Genomic DNA, 20,982 nt, shown 5'->3' on the forward strand with positions numbered 1-20,982 from the left:
GAGCACAGCATGTTGGGAATGGCACAGATGGAATGCTGTGGGACAGGTGACAGAGAAGGAATGCTGGGGCAGGGGGGTGGCGCAGACACACCCAGTCCTGTGACACCAGGCAAAGTCATTTGATTCCAAACAATTAATTTATTGACCACTGCAGAATGTCTCTCTGGTGCTTCCTGCTCCCTCCCCTCTCCCTCCCCTTTTTCCCAATCATGATTCCTCTCTCCCTGCCACCTTCCCATACTCAGTCCACAATAGAGCCCCTATATCAGAATCAGGTTTATCATCACTCATAAATGCCATAAAATTTGGTTTTCTTTTGGCTGCGGCAGCATTGTGCCATATATAAAATTATCACTGTACTGTGCAAAAGTCTTAGGTACCCTAGATATATATATATGCCTAAGACCTTTGCACAGTACTGTACATATGAAGGTTTTGTTCATACTTAAAACTGTTTTTAAAAGGGCTTTTGAATTCTTGGTAGATCTTAAGATCTCATGTCTAGCTTTATGATGACTGCAGTTACATTCTACTTTGCTCTGTTTCAGTTGACTCACAGTAATTCTTTCTGAATTGTACATTTCTAAGCAGTACTTTAAGGTAACAATTTCAAGATTCAAGCTGAACTTTATTCTGTCATTTATGTGTCATCCAGCAGGAGGCACTCATTTTGTACCAGTTCCAAAATTGACTGCATTCCTTGACACAGAGACTGGAATACGTCATATGATGGTTCTGTTTTATTTTCTTTCTATTTAAGATCGCCAATACTTTCTAATAGGGAAAATAAGCTATGTTAAATATAAGCAGGTGTCTGTAACTTAGGTCTCCATTAATCCATCAGGTTAAGTGCACAATGTAAAATTCTAGTGTAGATCATCCACTGCTTGTTGGGGTGCACTTAAATACTTGATGGGTCAAATAAACGGCAACATCTGTATGTAAACCAAGGTACATAGGTGTATCATTTCCCTCAAAAACTCAAGACTATTCCAATTTAAACAGCATTTTTACACATCTATTATTAATTGATGTATGTTTTATATGCATTTGAGTTCTATTTCTTATGTTACAACAAGCAAAAAATGTTGACAATATTTTTCTCTTGAAACAAATGAACTAAACTGCATATTTACTTACCGATGTACAAATCGCTTACTCTCTAGATAAGAGAGTGCTGTACTTAGCTGGTATGCATACAGAATTAAGGAGGCCAAGTCCAAATTGTATTTCCTTACTTGCAAAAACGACCGTAACTGAGTGGAAAATATACCAGTTGAAAACATTAAAATGCAGTTCCAGAAGTTTTACTTTTTTGAGACACACAATCACCACTGGAAATTAGAAAAGTAGCACATGAGAAAGCTACACAAAATCACTTCTAATTTTGTGGAACCTTAGTTTTACATTTCTGCTGTTTGTCCAAATTCTACCTTGTTAAATTTTTGGAATTCTAATACCAAAGTAATAATTATGAAGAGGAAATGAACTGATCAATTTAAGATTATAACCAAAAAGAATAAGGAAGTTTTCTTTTATAAATAATCTTTTTTGATGACATGAAATACTCTTATCAGAAATGGAGCACGCAATATTTGAGTTCATCAAATGCACAATTATTTGAAGTCACAATTGTACCACCTTATCAAGACTTCCTTGAATTTTTTTGCATGAAGTATTAAAGTATATCATTAATTCAATTGTTGTACATAATTTGTCAGACATATGTGTGCTTTTTAATAAATGTTTACTGGATCCTCAGGTATCTCATGTCTTTCTTCATCACTTAATATTTAGGAAAAAAAAAGAAATTAAGACTTCTGATAACAATCATGTATGTCTGATTATATCCGTTGGTACATACCTCTCCAAAGGTACACAGCTCCATAATTATCCAGACTGGATTTTCAGTTATTACGCCAATCAGCTTCACTATATGAGGGTGGTCAAACTGCCGCATGGTTACTTTTAAGAAAGAAAATTAATTTTTGTTACTCTTTAATCAAGGACATTTTTTAAACTAGAAAGAAAAAGAGATAGGCCAAAACAATATAAAACTGGAGTAAGGACAATCAGCCCCTTGTGCTGAATCTATTGTTCAATTAGCTCATGCTTGATTCATATACCAAGATTATTACAATGCAATTTACACTCCATCTTCACCTAATAAATGTCAATCAATATCCTTCCTTGACAGATTCACTTAACTGAACATGCATAATCATTCAAGACAGAATAGTCCAGAGCTTGTCACCCTTCATTTTATGAACTGCTTCCCGCTTTTACAGTAATCACAAAAACCCCCACAAAATCAGGCAGTTAAAATCTTAATTTATAATTCAATATTCGGAAATACTGAATGGAAGATTGGTTGGACATCAGTTTTCGGCAACACAACCCTATCCACTGTCAATTTTTTTTATTAGTAGGAAAATCAGAAGTGTTCATCAGAAACCAAAATTCATCTTTAAGGAGTAAATGGAAAACACAGATTTAGATTATTCTACATTTCTATTTTGTGGTCATTCAAAGACCTCAAAACAGAGTCTAAAGCTTTAAACTAGCTCCCTATATAATTGGCACATTGGTGCATACAGAAAGCTAGAAAATTATGTTGAATAAACATACAACTATTTTAAAAAAAAACAGAAAATGCTGGAAATACTTGATAGGTCAAGTTAGTTATGTCAGAAGAGATACAGAGTTAATGTTTTTTACATCAGACTTTTTGGTTTGGGAAGGAGGCAAGATAAGCACATTAAGATGCAGGGAGGGTCATCTCTGGTAGGATAAAACTGCATTTGCAAAAAGCAAAGCAGGAGACATGCCCAGAAGGTTAGGCTGGGTATGACTTCCATTCCCAGAGGTAAAAGACAAAAGGAGAAAAAGGTTGCTTCATTATAGGAAGGGTGAAGAAGCTTTAGAGAGGGTGCAGAAGAGATTTATAAGGATGCTGCCTGGATTAGAGAGTACAGTCGGCCCTCCTTATCAACGAATTCCGCATCCGCGAGTTCAACCAACCGCGAATCGTGAAAACCCAGAAGTGCTCTTCCAGCACTTGTTGTTCGAGCATGTACAAACTTTTTTTCTTGTCATTATTCCCTAAACAATACAGTATAACAACTATTTTACATAACATTTACAATGTATTAGGTATTATAAGTAATCTAGAGATGATTTAAAGTATAGGAGAGGATGTGCGTGGGTTATCGTGGATCGGGATTGAAAAAAATCTGAAGTTCTCCTACTAAGTAAGTCGGTACAGGTACATCTGGTATTATTTAGCGTCAGTTAGTCAAATGTTTGCATTCATATAAGGTATATATTTTACCTTTCTATGCATATAAAACATTTAAGAACGTATGTTTCAGCGCCGGGCTCAGGAAGTTCCCGAGTTCAATGTAGTGACAGATCGCTGTGGAGTGCACTCTCCACCGGGCCGGGTTGATGTGGAGGATCAAAAACCCAAAACCCAGTAATTAAACCACTGTGTTGCTTAGTAATAATTGTAGCTTTCATCAGGGCAGAGCCTTTCTCACTTTATCCTTTAAAATTGTTCCGATCGTTGACCAAAGTAGACAAACGCTTTTCCAATTACCGATGGCGTTTCACCTCTTTCCAATCGCTTTATTATTTCCACTTTATTTTCAATCGTTATCGTGATTATTTTCGTGAAAAGAAACACTGCGGATTCAGATCTCTGCCGCAATGAGACAGGTTAAATAAGGTCTTGGGTTCTGCTGGGTCCTAAGGTCCACCGCATTGAGACAGATTGAATAAGGGACTTGAGCATCCGCAAATTTTGGTATCCGCGAGGGGTCCTGGAACCAATCCCTCACGGATAAGGAGGGCCGACTGTATGTTTTATGAGGATAAATGAGTGAACTGGGGCTTTTCTCTTTGGAGTATACAAAATGCTAAGAGGCATTCATTCATTCATTTATTGAGATACAGTATGGAATAAGGCTCTTCTGGCCCTTCAAGCCATGCAACCAAGCAATCACCAATTTAAAACTAGCTTAATCACTGGACAATTTACAAAGACCAATTAACCTACAAATTGGTACGTCTTTGGACTGTGGGAAGAAACCAGATCACCTGAAGGAAACCCACACGGCTATAGGGAGAGTGTACAAACTCCTTAAAGACAAAAGCAGGAATTGAACCTGGGATGCTGGTATTGTAAAGTGTAATGCTACCGTGCTGCCCCATAGATCGAGTGGATAGCTAGAGACCTTTTCCTAGGGCGTAAATGTCTAATACCAGGGAACATAATTTTACGGTGATTGGAGTAAAGAAAAGGAGGATATCAGATGCAAATTAATTATACAGAGTGCTGAATATATGGAACACCCTGCCAGGGTTGGTGGTAGAGGCAGATACATTAGGAGCATTTAAGAAACTCTTGAACGGGCACATGGATGATAGAAAAATGAAGTGTCGTGTGAGAGGAAAGGGTTATATTGATCTGGTTTTGAGGGATTTCGACAAAGCATGTAAATAATAAAGACAACACCATGGAAGATTGACTGTTAAGTTTAAAAGTAAAATAAAGATTAGTATTTGCATAAACTTTTGTAATGTACTACAGAATAATCACACATGTATTGGTTCTCATTTTGTAATATACACTTAAGATAAGATCACAACTCTTTAGTTTTGTTTTGCTGAAGAAAAGGAATAAAAATAGGTGGTTATTAAATTGGAGTCTGATGCTACAGGAATTTATTAAAGTACAAGATATCAAGATATTAAAGGAAGTGACAATGTAATCGCTAACTGTTTAGATGCTAAGTTGAATGTATATCTGTATTACTCTGTAGTTAAAAAACTCTTTTGTATTGTGTTAGATTCTGTAATTCTGTAAGACTCTGTATTAGTTAATTTTCCCCTTTGGTGAAAATTCTTAGAAGGATGGGGGTGTTACGAATGATAAAAAACTCTGATGGGCAGAAGGGTACAGAATCGCCAATGTCCGCCCCCCCACCGGAGAATCGCAAATTGCTACTATTCCGATGCTGTTATCAAGGGAGATGACAGAGACACAGGAAAGCTGCCATGACAGTTGTTATTGATAAACAGCTCATGTCAGTTAATGAGAGAGAGACAACTCAGAGATACACAAAGTGTAATGTCTCCTCCTAACAAAAGCGGAACGGAACCACTGATTACTGCTATTGTCTCTTGGAGAAGGATTGTTTATTGAGTACTGTTCTATTCACTGAAACCCCTCAGGGGACAACCAAAGTGGGCTGGTTTGATGGGTTGTATCATCCCAACTTGATTGACACCTGAGACCCCGTGAGTGGGGATAAAAGTAGGGTCTGGGGCAACACCTGTCAGACGCACCAGGAGAGACACTACAAGACCGGTGGGGCTTGTGTGTGTGTCCACCCTTGCCTGGGTGACGAGTCTACCACGGAACGGTCTAGCTAAAGGACGGAGGGGTCATACGTGAATGGACACAACAACAACGCATCGACGGATCAAGATCGTGAAGGAAAGTCGGCAAGTCAATAGCTGTTACTGTTCTCTCTCTCTCTCTCCAATAATTGAAACACCGCGACCAACAACTACCACAGCCTGCATGAACTGAACTGAACTTTATATTTCCATCTGACAATTCATTATTCCCTAGACAATGATAGAGCTTACTTCTTATTGATTATTATTATACCTGCACTTTTAGGTTTAGTATTGATGATGTATATTATCTGTATATTTGCATTGATATTATTTTTGTGTATTTTTACTAATAAATACTGTTGAAAATAGTATCACCAGACTCCAACGGACACTCCTATCTTTGCTGGTAAGACACCCAGTTACGGGGTTCGTAACACCACCCACCCATGTTTTTCGTGCTGCAGCCATCAGGTAGAAGGTACAAGAGCATCAGGACTTACACCACCAGGTTCAAGAACATTTACTTCAACTATTGGGCTCTTGAACAAAAGGGGATAACTACTCTCACTTGCCCATCCACTGAGGTATTCCCACAACCAATGATATTACTTTAAGGACTCTTTATCTTGTTATTTCAAGTTCTCGTTATTTTTGTACTATTTATTCAGATTTGCATTTGCACTTTGTTGCCTTCTGCTCTCTGCTTGCTTTCACTGATCCTGTTTTAGTTACTATTCTATAGATTTGTTGAGTATTCCCGCAGGAAAATCGATCTCAGGGTTGTATGTGGTGACAAATATGTACTCAGATAATAAAATTTATTTTGAACTTTGAACTTTTCTCAATGGATGTCCCTCTAGTCTGAGGCAGCGTCCTCTGGCCTTAGATACCCCCACATAGGAAACATCCTTTCCACATCCACTCTATCAAGGCCTCTCAACATTCGATAGCTTTAATTGAGATCCCCCCTCTTTCTCCTGAATTCCAGTGGGTACAAGCCTATAGCCATCAATCGGTCCTCATATGATAACACTTTCATTCCTGGAATCATTCTCATGAATCTCCTCTGAATCTTCTCCAATGTCAGCACATCCTTTCTTAGATAAGGGACTGATCACATAATCTAAGTGATCCTTGCTTTTCTAGTCCTCTTGAAATGAATGCTAACATTGCATTTGCCTTCCTTACCATTGACTCAAACTGCAAATTAACTTCTAGACAATGCTGCATGGGAACATCCCAGTCCTTTTCCACCTCAGATTTTTGAATTTTCTCTCCACTTAGAAAATAGTTTATGCTTTCATTTATTCTACCGAAGTACATGATCATATACTTCCCGACACTGTATTCCACCAGTCACTTCTTTGTCCATTCTCCTAATCTAAGTCCCTCTGCAGCTTCTCTGCTTCTTTAACACTACCTGCTCCTTCACCTATCTTTGTATTGTCTGCAAACATGACCACAAAGCCACCAATTCCATCATGCAGATCATTGACATACAATGTAAAAAGAAGTGATCCCAACACAGGCCCTTGTGAAACACCACTAGACACTGCCAGTCAACCAGAAAAGGCTCCCTTTTCTATCACTCTTTGCCTCCTGCCAATCAGCCAATACTCTATCCATACTAGTATCTTTCCTGTAATACCACAGGCTCTTAAACTGGCTCATGTATAGTACCTTGTCAACGGCCTTCTGAAAATCCAAGTATACAATATCCCCCAATTCTCCTTTGTCTAGCCTGCTTGTTATTTCTTTAAAGAATGCCAACAGATTTGTCAGGCAAGATCTTCCCTAAAGGGAACTCTGCTGACTTCAGCCTATTTTGTCATGTGCCTCCAAATGCCCCAAAACCACATTCTTAACAATCGACTCCAACATCTTCCCAATCAGTGAGGTCAGATTAACTGGCCTCCCTTCCTTCTTGAAGAGTGGAATGACATTTGCAAATTTCCAATCCTCTGTAACTCTCTTTACTCCAATATAATTCTGATAAATCCGATAAAGCTTCTGCTTCTCAAATTGCAGAGTGAATTCTATCATATTATGATCACTGTCCTCTAAGGATTCCTTCACCCTGATCTCTCTAAATCAATTACAGTTCATTGCTCACACCCAATCCAGAACTGCCTTTCCCCTAGTGAGCTTAACCACAAGCTGTTTTTAAAAGCCATCTCATAAGCATTCTACAAATTCCATCTCTTGGGATCCACAGCATGAACTTGAATTTCTCAATCTACTTTTATATTGAAATCCCCCATGACATTGCCCTTTTGACATACATTTTCTATCTCACATTGTAATTTGTAGCACACATCTTTGATGCTGTTCAGAGATCTGCTTATAGCTCCCATCAGGATCTTTTTACCCTTGTTCTACCCATAATGATTCAACACATTCCAATCTTGGTCACCTCTTTCTAATGATTTGATTTCAATTTTTATCAACGGATCCACCAAACCCCTCTGCTTTATCCTTTCAAAAGAATGTGTATCCTTGGACATTAAGCTCCCAGTTATAATCTTCCTTCTGCCATGAATCAGTGATACCCACAACATCATACCAATCTGTAACGCTGCTACAAGTTCATTGACATTATTCCGTATACTGTGTGCATTTAAATACAATACCTTCAGTCCTGTATTCATCATGCTTTTCAATTTCGTCACACTTTTGCATTGCAACTCATCCCCGTGACTGCAATTTTGCCTATCATCAGCCTGTCCTTGCTAACAGCCTCTCTACACATTGGCTCTGTTTGTAAACTAACTACTCCATCCTCAGCCCTATCAGATCAGTTACAATCCCACTGCCAAATTAGTTTGAACCCTTCCCAACAGCTCTAGCAAACCTGCCCACAAGGATATTTGTTCTGCTCAGGTTCAGGTGTAACCCATCCCTTTTGTATAAGTTGTAGCATGCCCAGAAGAGATCCAAGTGATCCAGAAACTTGAAGCTGTACCCCCTGCATCAGTTCCTCAGCCACAAATTCATCTGCCAAAGCATCCTAATGCTTACCCTCACTAGCGCATGGTTTAAACAAGAAATCCAGAGATTACTACCCTGGAGGTCTTGCTTTACAGCTTTCTACATAGCTCCCTAAAATCTCTCCAGGATCTTCTCACCTGTCCTAGCCATGTCAGTGGTGGCAATATTCACCAAAAATTCCCAGGTGCTTACTCCTCCATTTATAATGGCATGGACCCAATCCGAGACAGCCCTAACTCTGGCACCTGGGAGGCAACCTATCATCCAGGCGTCCCTTCTGCGTCCACAGAATCTTGTTTCTATTCCTCTAACAATGGAATCTCCTATCACTACTGCAGTCTTCTTCACGAAGGAATGCCAGATGCTTAAATGAATAGACAATAAAAATACATGCTAATAATATATTCTTCTCACAGTACTAATTTGGGGGGGGGGGGGATAATATTCAATACCGGTTGTAGTATTCAATTATATAATAACAACCTATTAGCTTAATATGTCCAATAGTTCCTCCTTAGCCTGAGAATAGAGGCAATATTTAACATCATAAGTCAGATCAAGTTGACATGATGTTATCAGGTTGAAAGTATTGGTCTGAAAAGTTTGAGCGAGGCTGAGTCAATGGGAGGGCAAAGCTTTGCAAGTGGACTGGTTAGGTTTGAGTATTCTATTCACAAGAAAATCTGCAGATGCTGGAAAGCCAAAGTTGGGCGGAGGAGAAGGAAGCTAGCTGGAGGTAAAGGGCTGGAGAAGAAAGAACCTCATTGGAGTAGAAAGTGGACCGTAGGAAAAAGGGAAGGAGGATGGGACCCAGGGAGAAGTTAGAGCATCACACACAAAATGCTGGTGAAACGCAGAAAGCCAAACAACATCTATAGGAAGAAGTGCAGTTAATGTTTCAGGTCGAGACCCTTCATCAGGACTAACAGAAAGAAGAGATAGTAAGAGACTTGAAAGTGGGAGGGGGAGGGGGAGATCCAAAATGATAGGAGAAGACTGGAGGGGGAGGGATGAAGCTAAGAGCTGGGAAGTTGATTAGCAAAACAGATACAAGGCTGGAGAAGTGGGAGTATCATAGCACGGAAGGCCTTGCAAAAAAGAAAGGGGGAGGGAGCACCAGAGGAGGACAGACAACAGGCAAGGAGTGATTGTGAGAGGGAAAGAGAGAAGAAAAAAAAATTTTTTTAATTAAAAATTAGGGATAGGGTAAGAAGGGGAGGAGAGGCATTAACGGAAGTTAGAGAAATCAATGATCAAGCCATCAGGTTGGAGGCTAACCAGATGGAATATAAGGTTTTATTCCTTTAACCTGAGTGTGGCTTCATCTCGACAGTAGAGGAGGCCATGGATTGACATATCGGAGTGGGAATGGGACGTGGAATAAAAATGTGTGGTCACTGGGAGATCCTGCTTCCTCTGGCAGACAGAGTGTAGGTGTTCAGTGAAATGGTCTCCCAGTCTACATCGGGTCTCAGTAATATATAGAAGGCCACACCGGGAGCACCGGACACAGTGTATCACACCAGAAGACTCACAGGTGAAGTGTTGCCTCACCTGGAAGGACTGTCTGGGGCCCTGAATGGTGATGAGGGATGAAGTGTAAGGGCAGGTGTAGCACTTGTTCCCCTTACAAGGATAAGTGCCAGGAGGGAGATCGGTGGGAAGGGATGGGGGGGGGGGGGGGGGGGCCGACGAATGGACAAGGGAGTCGCGTAGGGAGCGATCCCTGCGGAAAGCAGAAAGAGTGGGAGAGGGAAAGATGTGCTTGGTGGTGGGATCCCGTTGGAGGTGGTGGAAGTTACGGAGAATTATATGTTGGAGATGGAGGCTGGTGGGGTGGTAGGTGAGGACAAGTGGAACCCTATACTGAGTGGGGTGGCGGGAGGATGGGGTGAGAGCAGATGTGCATGAAATGGGAGAGATGCATTTGAGGGCAGAGGTGATGGTGGAGGAAGGGAAGCCCCTTTCTTCAAAAAAGGAAGACATCTCCTTCATCCTGGAATGAAAAGCCTCATTCTGAGAGCAGATGTGGTGGAGACGGAGAAATTGAGAGAAGGGGATAGCATTTTTGCAAGAGACAGGGTGGGAAGAGGAATATTCCAGGAAGCTGTAAGAGTCTGTGGGCTTATAGTAGACATCAGTAGATAAGCTGTCTCCAGAGATAGAGACAGAGAGATCAAGGAAGGGGAGAGAGGTGTTGGAAATGTACCAGGTAAATTTGAGGGCAGGGTGGAAGTTGGAGGCAAAGTTGATGAAGTCAATGAGCTCATAAGTTATAGCATGGTGAGAAGAAGTAAAAGGACAGAGTGGAGAATAGTGGAAGAAGGAAGGGCGAGGGAGTTTTTTTTTTAAATCAGAAGGAGAAAAAAATATTCACCCCATCACATTGGAGGCTACCCAGATGTTGCTCCTTCACCCTGAGGGTGGCCTCATTTTGTCAGAACAGGAGGCCACAGACTGGCATGATGGAACAAGGAAGTGGTTCTTCAATTTATGACAGGTCTTACCAATGTACAGGAGGCTGCATTCTAAGTACCAGATACAATAGACAACACTACCAGATTTGCAGATGAAGTATTGCCTCACCTGGAAGACAGTGGATGTCTCATCGGCAATATGAGATGTAAAGATCCAGAGCAGGCAGAGAACCAGAGTGGGGTCTGTCCAAGAAGAGGAGGAGGGTTGAAGATGGGAGAAGGGTCATCAGTGCGGGGCGTGGAATTCTTGCCAAAGAAGTGGGCATGGAAATGGAGGCAATGGTAAAAGAGCTCAACATCTTGGCAGGCGTGGAAATCGCTGACGTGTGGGTGGAAAGGTAAGGCCTCTGTTGAGGACACAATATTCTATCTCAGAGAGGGGAAGTTCGGAGGCATTGTTGAAGATAAGGCAAAGATGAGCTGGGATCGGGGGGTGGGGGGGGGGGGCGGAAAGAGAGTTGGTGGTGCCAGAGGAGAAAGAAGTGTTGGGTTATTTAGGGAAGGTGGGGTGGGGGTGGAAGATGGAGGATTCAAGGACCCATGAGATGACGGTGGGGCCTGAGAGACGGAGTAGGAGAGCAGTGGTGGGGCAAGAGCAGCCTGGGGACCCAGTTTAGGAAGTCAGCCTGCTCTAATTTTTCAGAGCAGTGGTATGATTTTTAAATCACAACTTTAAAATCAAACTACTTATTGAATTAAGTATCTACCTTTTAAATAAATGTATGACCTCTTCCCAGTACCTTTTAAAGCCTTTGGTGTGAAGATATCGATGGATGGGTGAGTCTACTGTCTAAAGATCTGCCCCATTACTAGAGAATAAAATGAGTCTAAAAAGGGATAAGCCTTCCACAAAGAGGCACAGTTATAATAGTGTTATTATTTACCAGAATATATCAAGAATGAATAAAGTCAAATAGCCAACTTCATATAACTAAGAGTTTTAACAGGTTCTATCATGATCAATCTGTTTAACAGCTCCTGGACCATCTTCTGCCCACCACCTCCTAACTCCTTTACTTAGCTCTTGGCATGGATGGATTCAATATTAGTAACTGTAGTGCACATATTCATATCATAATTTCCCACGAGGGAGCTTTAACAGTGAGGCTCAATTCAGTGGGCTCAATTAAGCGAGTTATCACTGCAAAGCCAGAACAGATTCTATCCTTCGCAAAAAAAGGCCAACTGGATTGTGACCAAAAACAACAGAACTGGTCAATTTTGCTTTCGTCTGTTGCACTTATGCCATTTACAAAGCTCTGATTAACATCCTGATTGAGATCACCCAACCTAAGGAATTTAAGCCCAGATCAGTGACACTTGTAGTTGGACTTGTTGATACTGTATACTGAGTCAAGCAAGTTTAATTCACTTTGATCTCAAGATTTAGAGCACTCATCACCACCATATTGAAATAAAAGCAGTGGTACAAAACCACTATAAAATTCAAGTACTTTAGCACTTATTCATTAAATAAATTTATTTCATGGGATGTCATGCATATTTATATAGCATAGGATGATTCATTATATATTGCAGATATATACATCTTACACACTATCATATAATAAAACTAAGTTATTTTAGCGTAAGGTTTTTGAACTACTCTTCCCTTCATGAAAATAAAGTTCAAGCAATTTGAGGTATTATACATCATTTAGATGGAAGCTTATGAAATCCATGTTGCAGATTCTGCATGATCAAAAACATTGTGCTAACTAAGTGTGTATTTACAACTAACCACAGGTTATGTCTAACTCATTAATTAGATATCAATGTCATTTAGCATGAAAGGTCAAAATAGCTTGGCTTCAAGTAGTTGAAACTATAACTTTCATAGCATCAATATTTTTATATTAATTTTTGAATGTGCAGTTTTCACTGACTTACACTAATATGCTGTACAATGAATCAAATTATACAAAGACTGTCATTGTGCTTATGCGTTTAGGGCAGATGGCATGTGCAGAATTGATGAAATTACAGAACAAAAGTTGATTATGTGTCTACATGTACTAGCTCTCAACTCAAATGATTACAATTCCATTCATACAATAGTGCTTTAAGTGCAATAATTACCTTATACTTGTAGAACATAATACATGCATTTATAAACTTACAAGCTTCCTGTAGGAACTTCTCCCGCACACTATCTGAAGTGCAATTTTTGCATGTTTTGATAGCAACTGCCATTGCAGAATTTTCCTGAAAATGAACAAAAGAAAATAACTTTCAATACTTGATAAACCAAAGAAGGAATTTGATTAAATACACTCAAATAAGCACTGAACTTTGAAGTTTTATTCAAATTATATCATAACCCTAGTTCAGACAATTTAGGAGCAAATAATAATAAACATACAGAGCAAAAATGGAATTGCTCAGTTAAATTTTGATGTTCCTTGAAAACCCAACAACTATATCTGGTACTTTAATTACTACAAGATGTTTATAAACAAATTTAAGCAATTTACAAGGTCAGAATTTAAGAACAGCTTAAGTTATGTTATTGTGAATGTTAATGATAGAACCTTTAGCTTTGACTAATCACGCAAAATCCTGGAGGAACTCAGCAGGGCAGACATCACTGGTAGGGAAATGGGGATACAGTAAATAGTGGTGAATGCACAACTATGAACCAAATTCACATTGTACTTGTCCTATTCCAAAGGCACCCTTTGTGTTCTTTTAGTCTGCTGTGTGCTCCAAAGATGGGTTCTACTTGTTGTTAGGTAATAAGCTTCCCATGGAATGTAAATTTCAACTAAACTGCTTCTAAATTCTTCAACAAGATCCTGTCAATTGGCATCAAGATCCTGCAGTTGGCATCAAAATTCTGTTTAAAGCCACATGGATTTGAGAATATAATCTAGAATAAATTTTTCAAAGTATTGCTAAAAGTTAACAAAGTTAGGAAGAATGCAGATAAGACATTAATGCCAAGTTGTATCATACAGCCAAGTGATGATGAGTTAGAAGTTGATGGGCTGACAAAATAGAGAGGTGTTACTCTTCTATCCATCACCAACCTCATTAATTCTGGAGACCTCAACACTTTCTGCACTACATTGATAACTGTGTTGCTGCTGCTTCACGCAACTGTGCTGAGTTCCTCAATTTCATCAACTTTGTCTCTAACTTCCACCTTGCCATTAAGTTCACTTGGTCCATTTCTGACACTTCTCTTGCCTTTCTTGATCTGTCTCCATCTCTGGAGACAAACTGTCCACTAATATTGTTAATAAACCTACCGACTCCCACAGCTATCTTGACTATACCTCTTTCCACCCTGTTTCCTGTAAAAATGCCATTCCCTTTTCTCAGTTCCTTTGTTTCCACATCTGGTCCAAGGATGAAGCACAAAGACAAGAAAGTCTGCAGTTGCTGGAAATCCAAAGCAACACACACAAAACGCTGATGGAACTCAGCAGGCCAGGCAGCATCTATGGAAAAGAGTAAACAGTCAACATTTCAGGCCGAGGCCCTGCGTCAGGGGTGGAGAGAAAAAGATGAGAGGTTAGAGCAAGGTGGGGAGAGGGGAGAAAGAAGTACAAGATGATAGGTGAAGTTGGGGGGAGTGGAGTAAAGAGCTGCGAAATTGATTGGTGTAAAAAATAAAGGGCTGGAGAAAGGGGAATCTGATAGGAGAGGGTAAAAGACCATGGAAGAAAGGGAAGGAGGAGGAGCACCAGAGGGAGGCGTTGGGCAGGTAAGGAGATAAGGGGATAGAGGGAAATGGGAATGGTGAGAGTGGGGGTCAATTACCTTAAGTTTGAGAAATCGATGTTCATGCCATCAGGTTGGAGGGTACCCAGACAGAATATAAGGTGTTGCTCCTCCAACCTGATTGTGACCTCATCGCAGCAGTAGAGGAAGCCATGGAATGACAAGTCGGAATGGGAACGGGAAGTAAAATTGAAATTGGTGGTTACCGGGAGATCCTGGTTTTTCTGGTGGACAGAGCATAGGTGCTAGGCAAAGTGGTCTCCCAAACTACATTGGGTCTTACTGATATACAGGAGGCCACAGCGGAAGCACCAAATACAGTAGATAACCCCAACAGACTTACAGGTGAAGTGTCGCTTCACTTGGAAAGACAGTTTGGGGCCCTGAATGGTAGAAAAGGAGGAGGTGCAGGGGCTCATATGGCACTTATTTTGCTTGCAAGGGTAAGTACCATGAAAATCAGTGGGGAGGTGCAACTGGACAAGAGAATCATGTGGGGAGCAATCCCTGTGGAATGCAGGAAGTGGGGGGGGGTGGAGGGGTTAAGATGAGCTTGGTGGTGGGATCTCATTGAAGATGGTAGAAGTTACGGTTGAATTATGTGCTGGATGGGAGGCTAGTGAGGTAACAGGTGAGGACAAGAGGAACCCTATCCCTGGTATGGTGGCTGGAGGATAGGCACCCTGTCACTTGTAAAAATGTCAACCCCTTCTCTCAGTTCCTCAGTCTCTGCCACACCTGGTCTCAGGATGAGGCTTTTCATTTCAGAACTAATGAGATGTCTTCCTTCTTAAAGAAAGGAGTTTTCCTTCCTCCACCATCAATGCTGCCCTCACCTGTATCTCTTCCATTTTACATGTGTCTGCTCTCACCCCACCCTCCAACTGTATATCAGTGAGATCTGATGTAGATTGGGAGACCATTTTGCTGAGCAGGCTCCATCAGCCAGAAAAAGTGTGATCTCCTGGTCGCCATCCATTTCAATTCTACTTCCCATTCAGACATGCCAGCCCATAGCTTTCTCTGTGTCACGATGGATCTACTGTAGACACATACGTCGATTTCTCCAACTTCTGGTAATTTCCCCCCCCCCCCCCCTTCACTCTCCTTCCATCTGCCACTCAGGCTCCCCTCTCATGTCTCCTCTTCTCTTCACCTGCCTATCACCTTCCTTTGGTGCTCCCTCCTCCTTCCCTTTCTCCCATGGTTGACTCACCTCTCCTATTAGATTGCTCCTTCTCCAACACTTCTCCTTTTCCCCCGTCACCCCTCTGCTTCTCCCTTCCTCCTCTACCCACCTGGCTTCATCTATAACCTTCTAGTTTGTACTCCTCCTTCCCCTACCTTTTTATTCTGGCTTCCTACCCCTTTCTTTCCAGTCCTAATGAAGGACCTTGGCCCGAAACATCAACTGTATATTCATTTCCATAGATACTGCTTTACCTGCTGAGCTCTTCCTGCATTTTGTGTTTGTGTTGCTCTAGAGAGGTGTTAAGAAACATTTCAAGGATAAAAGTGTGGGGAGTATTGGAGGAGTTTTGAGGTGGATGCTAAAAGCCCTCAGCAGCTGAAGAAGCAACAATCAAGTGATCTACAGAATGCCCAAGATATCAGACATTGTGAAGAGATTTCAGAGATAAGGAGAATTAAATCCAGGTAAGGATTTGAAAGCTGCAAAGATAAACATAAAGTACAATTATTGCTGAACCAGAAGTCAAGATAGGTTTGCAAGGACGACTTGGGACAAGTTAGGACATTGACAAACTTGTAGTTTAAAAGACCATAAAGACATTTAAGAACAATTAGGCTATTCAGCCCATCAAGTCTGCTCTGTCATTTCATCATGGCTGATTTATTATCCCTCACAACCCTATTCTCCTGCCTTCTCAGCCTTTCAATAGGTTTCAATGAAATCCTGCCTCGCTCACCACAGAGTCGACTAGGTAACAGGTATGACCGAGTGTGTCAGTTGGACAGAGGCAAAGGTCACATTTTGGAGTTGGAAGCAAGTATTACATAATAACAATTTACATAGATGCAACATAAAATTTACAATGATATTGCTTTGTGAGAGCTTCCCTCCCACCACCCCAGATGCCTGAATTTCTACTTGTATAGTGGCATGCAAAAGTTTGGGCTCCCCGGTCAAAATTTCTGTTACTGTGAATAGAGAGTAGAAGATGAACTGATCTCCAAAAGTCATAAAGTTAAAGATGAAGCATTCTTTTCAACATTTTAAGCAAAATTAGTGTATTAGTTTTGTCTTGTACAATTTTAGAGTGAAAAAAGGAAAGGAGCACCATGCAAAAGTTTGGGCACTCCAAGAGATTTGAGTTCTCAGATAACTTTTACCAAGGTCTCAGACCTAAATTAACTTGTTAGGGTTATGGCTTGTTCACAGTTAGGAAAGGGCAGGTGATGCAAATTTCAAAGCTTTATAAATACAGGTGTCCTCCGTTTTTCGAACGTTCGTTTTACAACAGTTCACTGTTATGAAAGACCTACATTAGTTACCTGTTTTCGCCAGGTGTTTTCACTGTTACAAAAAAAGGCAGCATGCAATAAAAGGCAGCACGTGAAAAAAGGCAGCGTGCGCCGAGCAGCCAAGCTCCTCCCCCGGAACTGTTTTCTAGACGGCATTGCTTAAACACGTGCCTGTGCGCTTTATGTCGATTTATTTTGTACATCCATTAGCAAGATGAGTTCTAAGGTATTGGAAAAGCCTAAAAGAGCGTGTAAGGGTGTTACACTTAGAGTAAAACTAGACATAATTAAGCATTTTGATCGTGGTGAACGAAGTAAGGATATAGTGAGTTTGGCTAAGGGTTTGTGGAAGTTGACGAAGATGATGTTGAAGAGGTTCTGGCATCCCATAACCAAGAACTGACAGATGACGAACTGATGAAGAGGAAAGGATAACAATTGAAACCGAATGCAGTAGCAAATGGCCTAAAAGTGAAGTCGTCCAGGAACTGAACGGGAAGCAATTGCATGAAATTTTCGCTGCGACTGACAACTCTGCAATGATTGCAGAAAAGTATGACTTTAAGTTTGAAAGGGTATGTAGGCTCAGGGCATATTTGCATATATAGGTTTGAGTGTTTACAAAGAACTGTATGATAGAAAAATGCATGAGGCTAAGCAGTCAAGCATACTGTCGTTTTTCAAGCCTTCCACATCAGACACAGCAGACGATGAACCTCGACCTTCGACATCAAGGCAGGCAGGCATAGAAGAAGGTGACCTGCCTGCCCTGATGGATACAGACAACAATGAGATGACACCCCAGTGTCCCAGCACTCCAACCTCCGACAACTCAGCCTAACACACCATCATTAGTGTGCTCGCAGTCTTCCTGATTCCGGTAAGTGAAACTACACTGTACATACATTATTTCTACTTTATATAGGCTGTGTGTTTTTATGTGTTATTTGGTTTGATTTGGCAGCTTCATAGCTTAAAGGTTACTGGAGAGAGTGTTTCTGCCGACAGCACTTGCGTGAGATTTTTGCTACAGTGGACAGTGCTGCAATGATTACAGAAAAGTATTCCTACTTCATATAGGCTGTGTACTTATCATATCATTCCTGCTTTTGCTATATATTACTATTATTTTAGGTTTTATGTGTTATTTGGCATGATTTGGTTGGTTATATTTTGGGTCTGTGAACACTCACAAATTTTTCCTATATAAATAAATGGTAATTGCTTCTTCACTTTACGACATTCCGGCTTACGAACCATTTCATAGGAACGCTCTACCTTCGGATAGTGGGGGAAACCTGTACCCTGACTCCTCAAACCTTGTCCCAACAATCAGCAGCCATGGGCTCCTCTAAGCAGCTGCCTAGCATTCTGAAAATTAAAATAAATAATGCCCACAAAGCAGGAGAAGGCTATAAGAAGATAGCAAAGCGTTTTCATGTGGCTGTTTCCTCAATTTGTAATGTAATTAAGAAATGGCAGTCAACAGGAATGGTGGAGATCAAGTTGAGATCTGGAAGACCAAAAAAACTTCCCGAGAGAACTGCTCGTAGGATTGCTAGAAAGGCAAATCAAAACCCCCGTTTGACTGCAGAAGACCTTCAGGAAGATTTAGCAGACTCTGGAGTGGTGTTGCACTGTTCTACTGTGCAGCAACACCTGCACAAATATGACCTTCATGGAAGAGTCATCAGACGAAAATCTTTCCTGCGTCCTCACCACAAAATTCAGCGTCAGAAGTTTGCAAAGGAACATCTAAACGAGCCTGATGCATTTTAGAAACAAGTCCTGTGGACTGATAAAGTTAAAATAGAACTTTTTGGCCGCAATGAGCAAAGGTATGTTAGGAGAAAAAAGGCTGCAGAATTTCATGAAAAGAACACCTCTCCAACACCTCTCCACAAGGAATCGTGCTTCGGGCTTGTGTTGAAGCCAGTAGCACGGGCAACATTTCACTGGTAGAGGGAAGAATGAATTCAATTAAATACCAGCAAATTCTGGAAGCAAACATCACACCATCTGTAAAAAAGCTGAAGATGAAAAGAAGATGGCTTCTACAACAGGATAATGATCCTAAACACGCCTCAAAATCCACAATGGACTACCTCAAAAGGTGCAAGCTGAAGGTTTTGCCGTGGCCCTCACAGTCCCCCGACCTAAACGTCATCGAAAATCTGTGGATAGGCTTCAAGAGAGCAGCGCGTGCAAGATGGCCTATGAATCTCACAGAACTAGAAGCCTTTTGCAAGGAACAATAGGCAAAAATCCCCCCCCCCCCCCAAACAAGAATTGAAGAACTTTTAGCTGGCTACAGAAAGTGTTTACAAGCTGTGATACTTGTCAAAGCGGGTGTTAATAAGTACTGACCATGCAGGGTGCCCAAATTTTTGCTTCGGGCCCTTTTCCTTTTCTGTTATCTTGAAACTGTAACAGATGGAAATAAAAAAGTAATCTTGCTTAAAATATTAAAGAAATGTGCCATCTTTAACTTTATGCCTTTTGGAAATCAGGTAATCTTTTACTCGCTTGGCTATTCACAGTAGCAGAAATTTTGACCAGGGGTGACCAAACTTTTGCATGCCACTGTAAATATCTTGCATATGCAGGTTTCCTTGCTAATTATTTATTGAATAACTTAATGTCCTCCACAGTCCTAACATGGACAACTTCCCTCAAATCATGGCTTTGTGGAAACTTCGCAAATAGCTAGTAACAAGTTGTCTTCTACTGAAGCCTGCATATATGGTGTGTACTATCATACTCAGGCAGTCTCTGCATTACTGCCTCACCTTTACTTATTTAAAGATACTGCGTGGAAAAAGCCCTTCCATCCCACTTATTTAACCCTAGCCTAATTACAGGACAATTTACAATTAACAACTAACCTACTAACCGTTATGTCTTTGGACTGTGGGAGAAAACCAGAGTATCCGGTGAAAACTCATGCAGTCCACAGTGAGGACATACGAAGTCCTTACAGAAGATGCCAGGATTGAACAACACTCTGTTACCCCAAACTGTAATTAGCACAATGCTAACCACTAAGCGACTTTGTCTTTTCCCCCCTAATTTTCTATTAAGAACCTTCTGGAAAATCCTTAATCCCAATCCAAGTTCCTTGGTAAATTCATCCTATCAATATTTTCTCAGCCTCTACACTGAGGAATGTCACCTCATTGACTTAAAACTACTCGCGTTCAGCAACCAGAAGAAAATATGAAGAGATATTCAGAGGGAATCACATGTAGATTGGAAGCCAAACCACAGACAGTATAAAATCTCTTACAGAAATCCAAAATGCTATTGTAAAACAAGAAACTGGAGAGGATGGACACTTTTGTGAGGATGGAGTGAAATTTTTTTTAAATGTGGAAACACAATGCAGGCCAAAAAGATTCAAGAGACCAGATGCTGTCTGACTTGCTGAATGCTTAAAACAAAATCTACTATGGTGAAACCAACAATAAGACTAAAGCAATTATGTTTATATTAAGTGGATATTCTCACCATGAGGACCTACTTATCCATTTATATAATTATAAAGAAATTAAACCACAGATGATCAAATCAACTATGTAAAAGGACAACGATGAGCTTACTGATAAACAGTAATATTGAGATTTCATTTATTGTTTTGCCTGGATCATCCTATCTGCTAGAGGCCAAGGTTTCAGGGGTGGCTGGAGCCAAGTGGGACAAAACCCAGTCCCTTGCAACATCTTCATCCATCAGCAAGTGGGAACCATTAAACACTGTAGGCAAATCTTGTTCAAGTTTTAGATGAGTAGGCTCACCATTGAAAGCTAATGTGAAGTTCAAATGGCTCTTGGACCTAGAATGATCCCAAAGGTATCTGATTCGCAGGTTTATTCTATTTCTTGTACAGTTTTATTCTATTCCT

At 40.7% G+C, this 20,982-nt stretch overlaps 1 protein-coding gene across 18 annotated transcripts in view; it reads right to left on the reverse strand.

The window, feature by feature from the left end:
* The window catches only part of LOC140728745 (focal adhesion kinase 1), a 527,596-nt gene that overhangs the window by 104,664 nt on the left and 401,950 nt on the right, over positions 1–20,982 (reverse strand). For all 18 annotated transcript variants that reach the window (XM_073047795.1, XM_073047782.1, XM_073047790.1 and 15 more), the window contains 3 exons: positions 12,992–13,076; positions 1,865–1,965; positions 1,141–1,256 (listed from right to left, as the gene is read on the reverse strand). In XM_073047795.1, the coding sequence (XP_072903896.1) occupies positions 1,141–1,256; positions 1,865–1,965; positions 12,992–13,076 (302 nt within the window). The remainder of the gene's footprint in view (positions 1–1,140; positions 1,257–1,864; positions 1,966–12,991; positions 13,077–20,982) is intronic.

The sequence above is a fragment of the Hemitrygon akajei genome, chromosome 1, assembly GCF_048418815.1.
Source record: "Hemitrygon akajei chromosome 1, sHemAka1.3, whole genome shotgun sequence".
In the NCBI taxonomy this organism is placed as follows: domain Eukaryota; kingdom Metazoa; phylum Chordata; class Chondrichthyes; order Myliobatiformes; family Dasyatidae; genus Hemitrygon; species Hemitrygon akajei.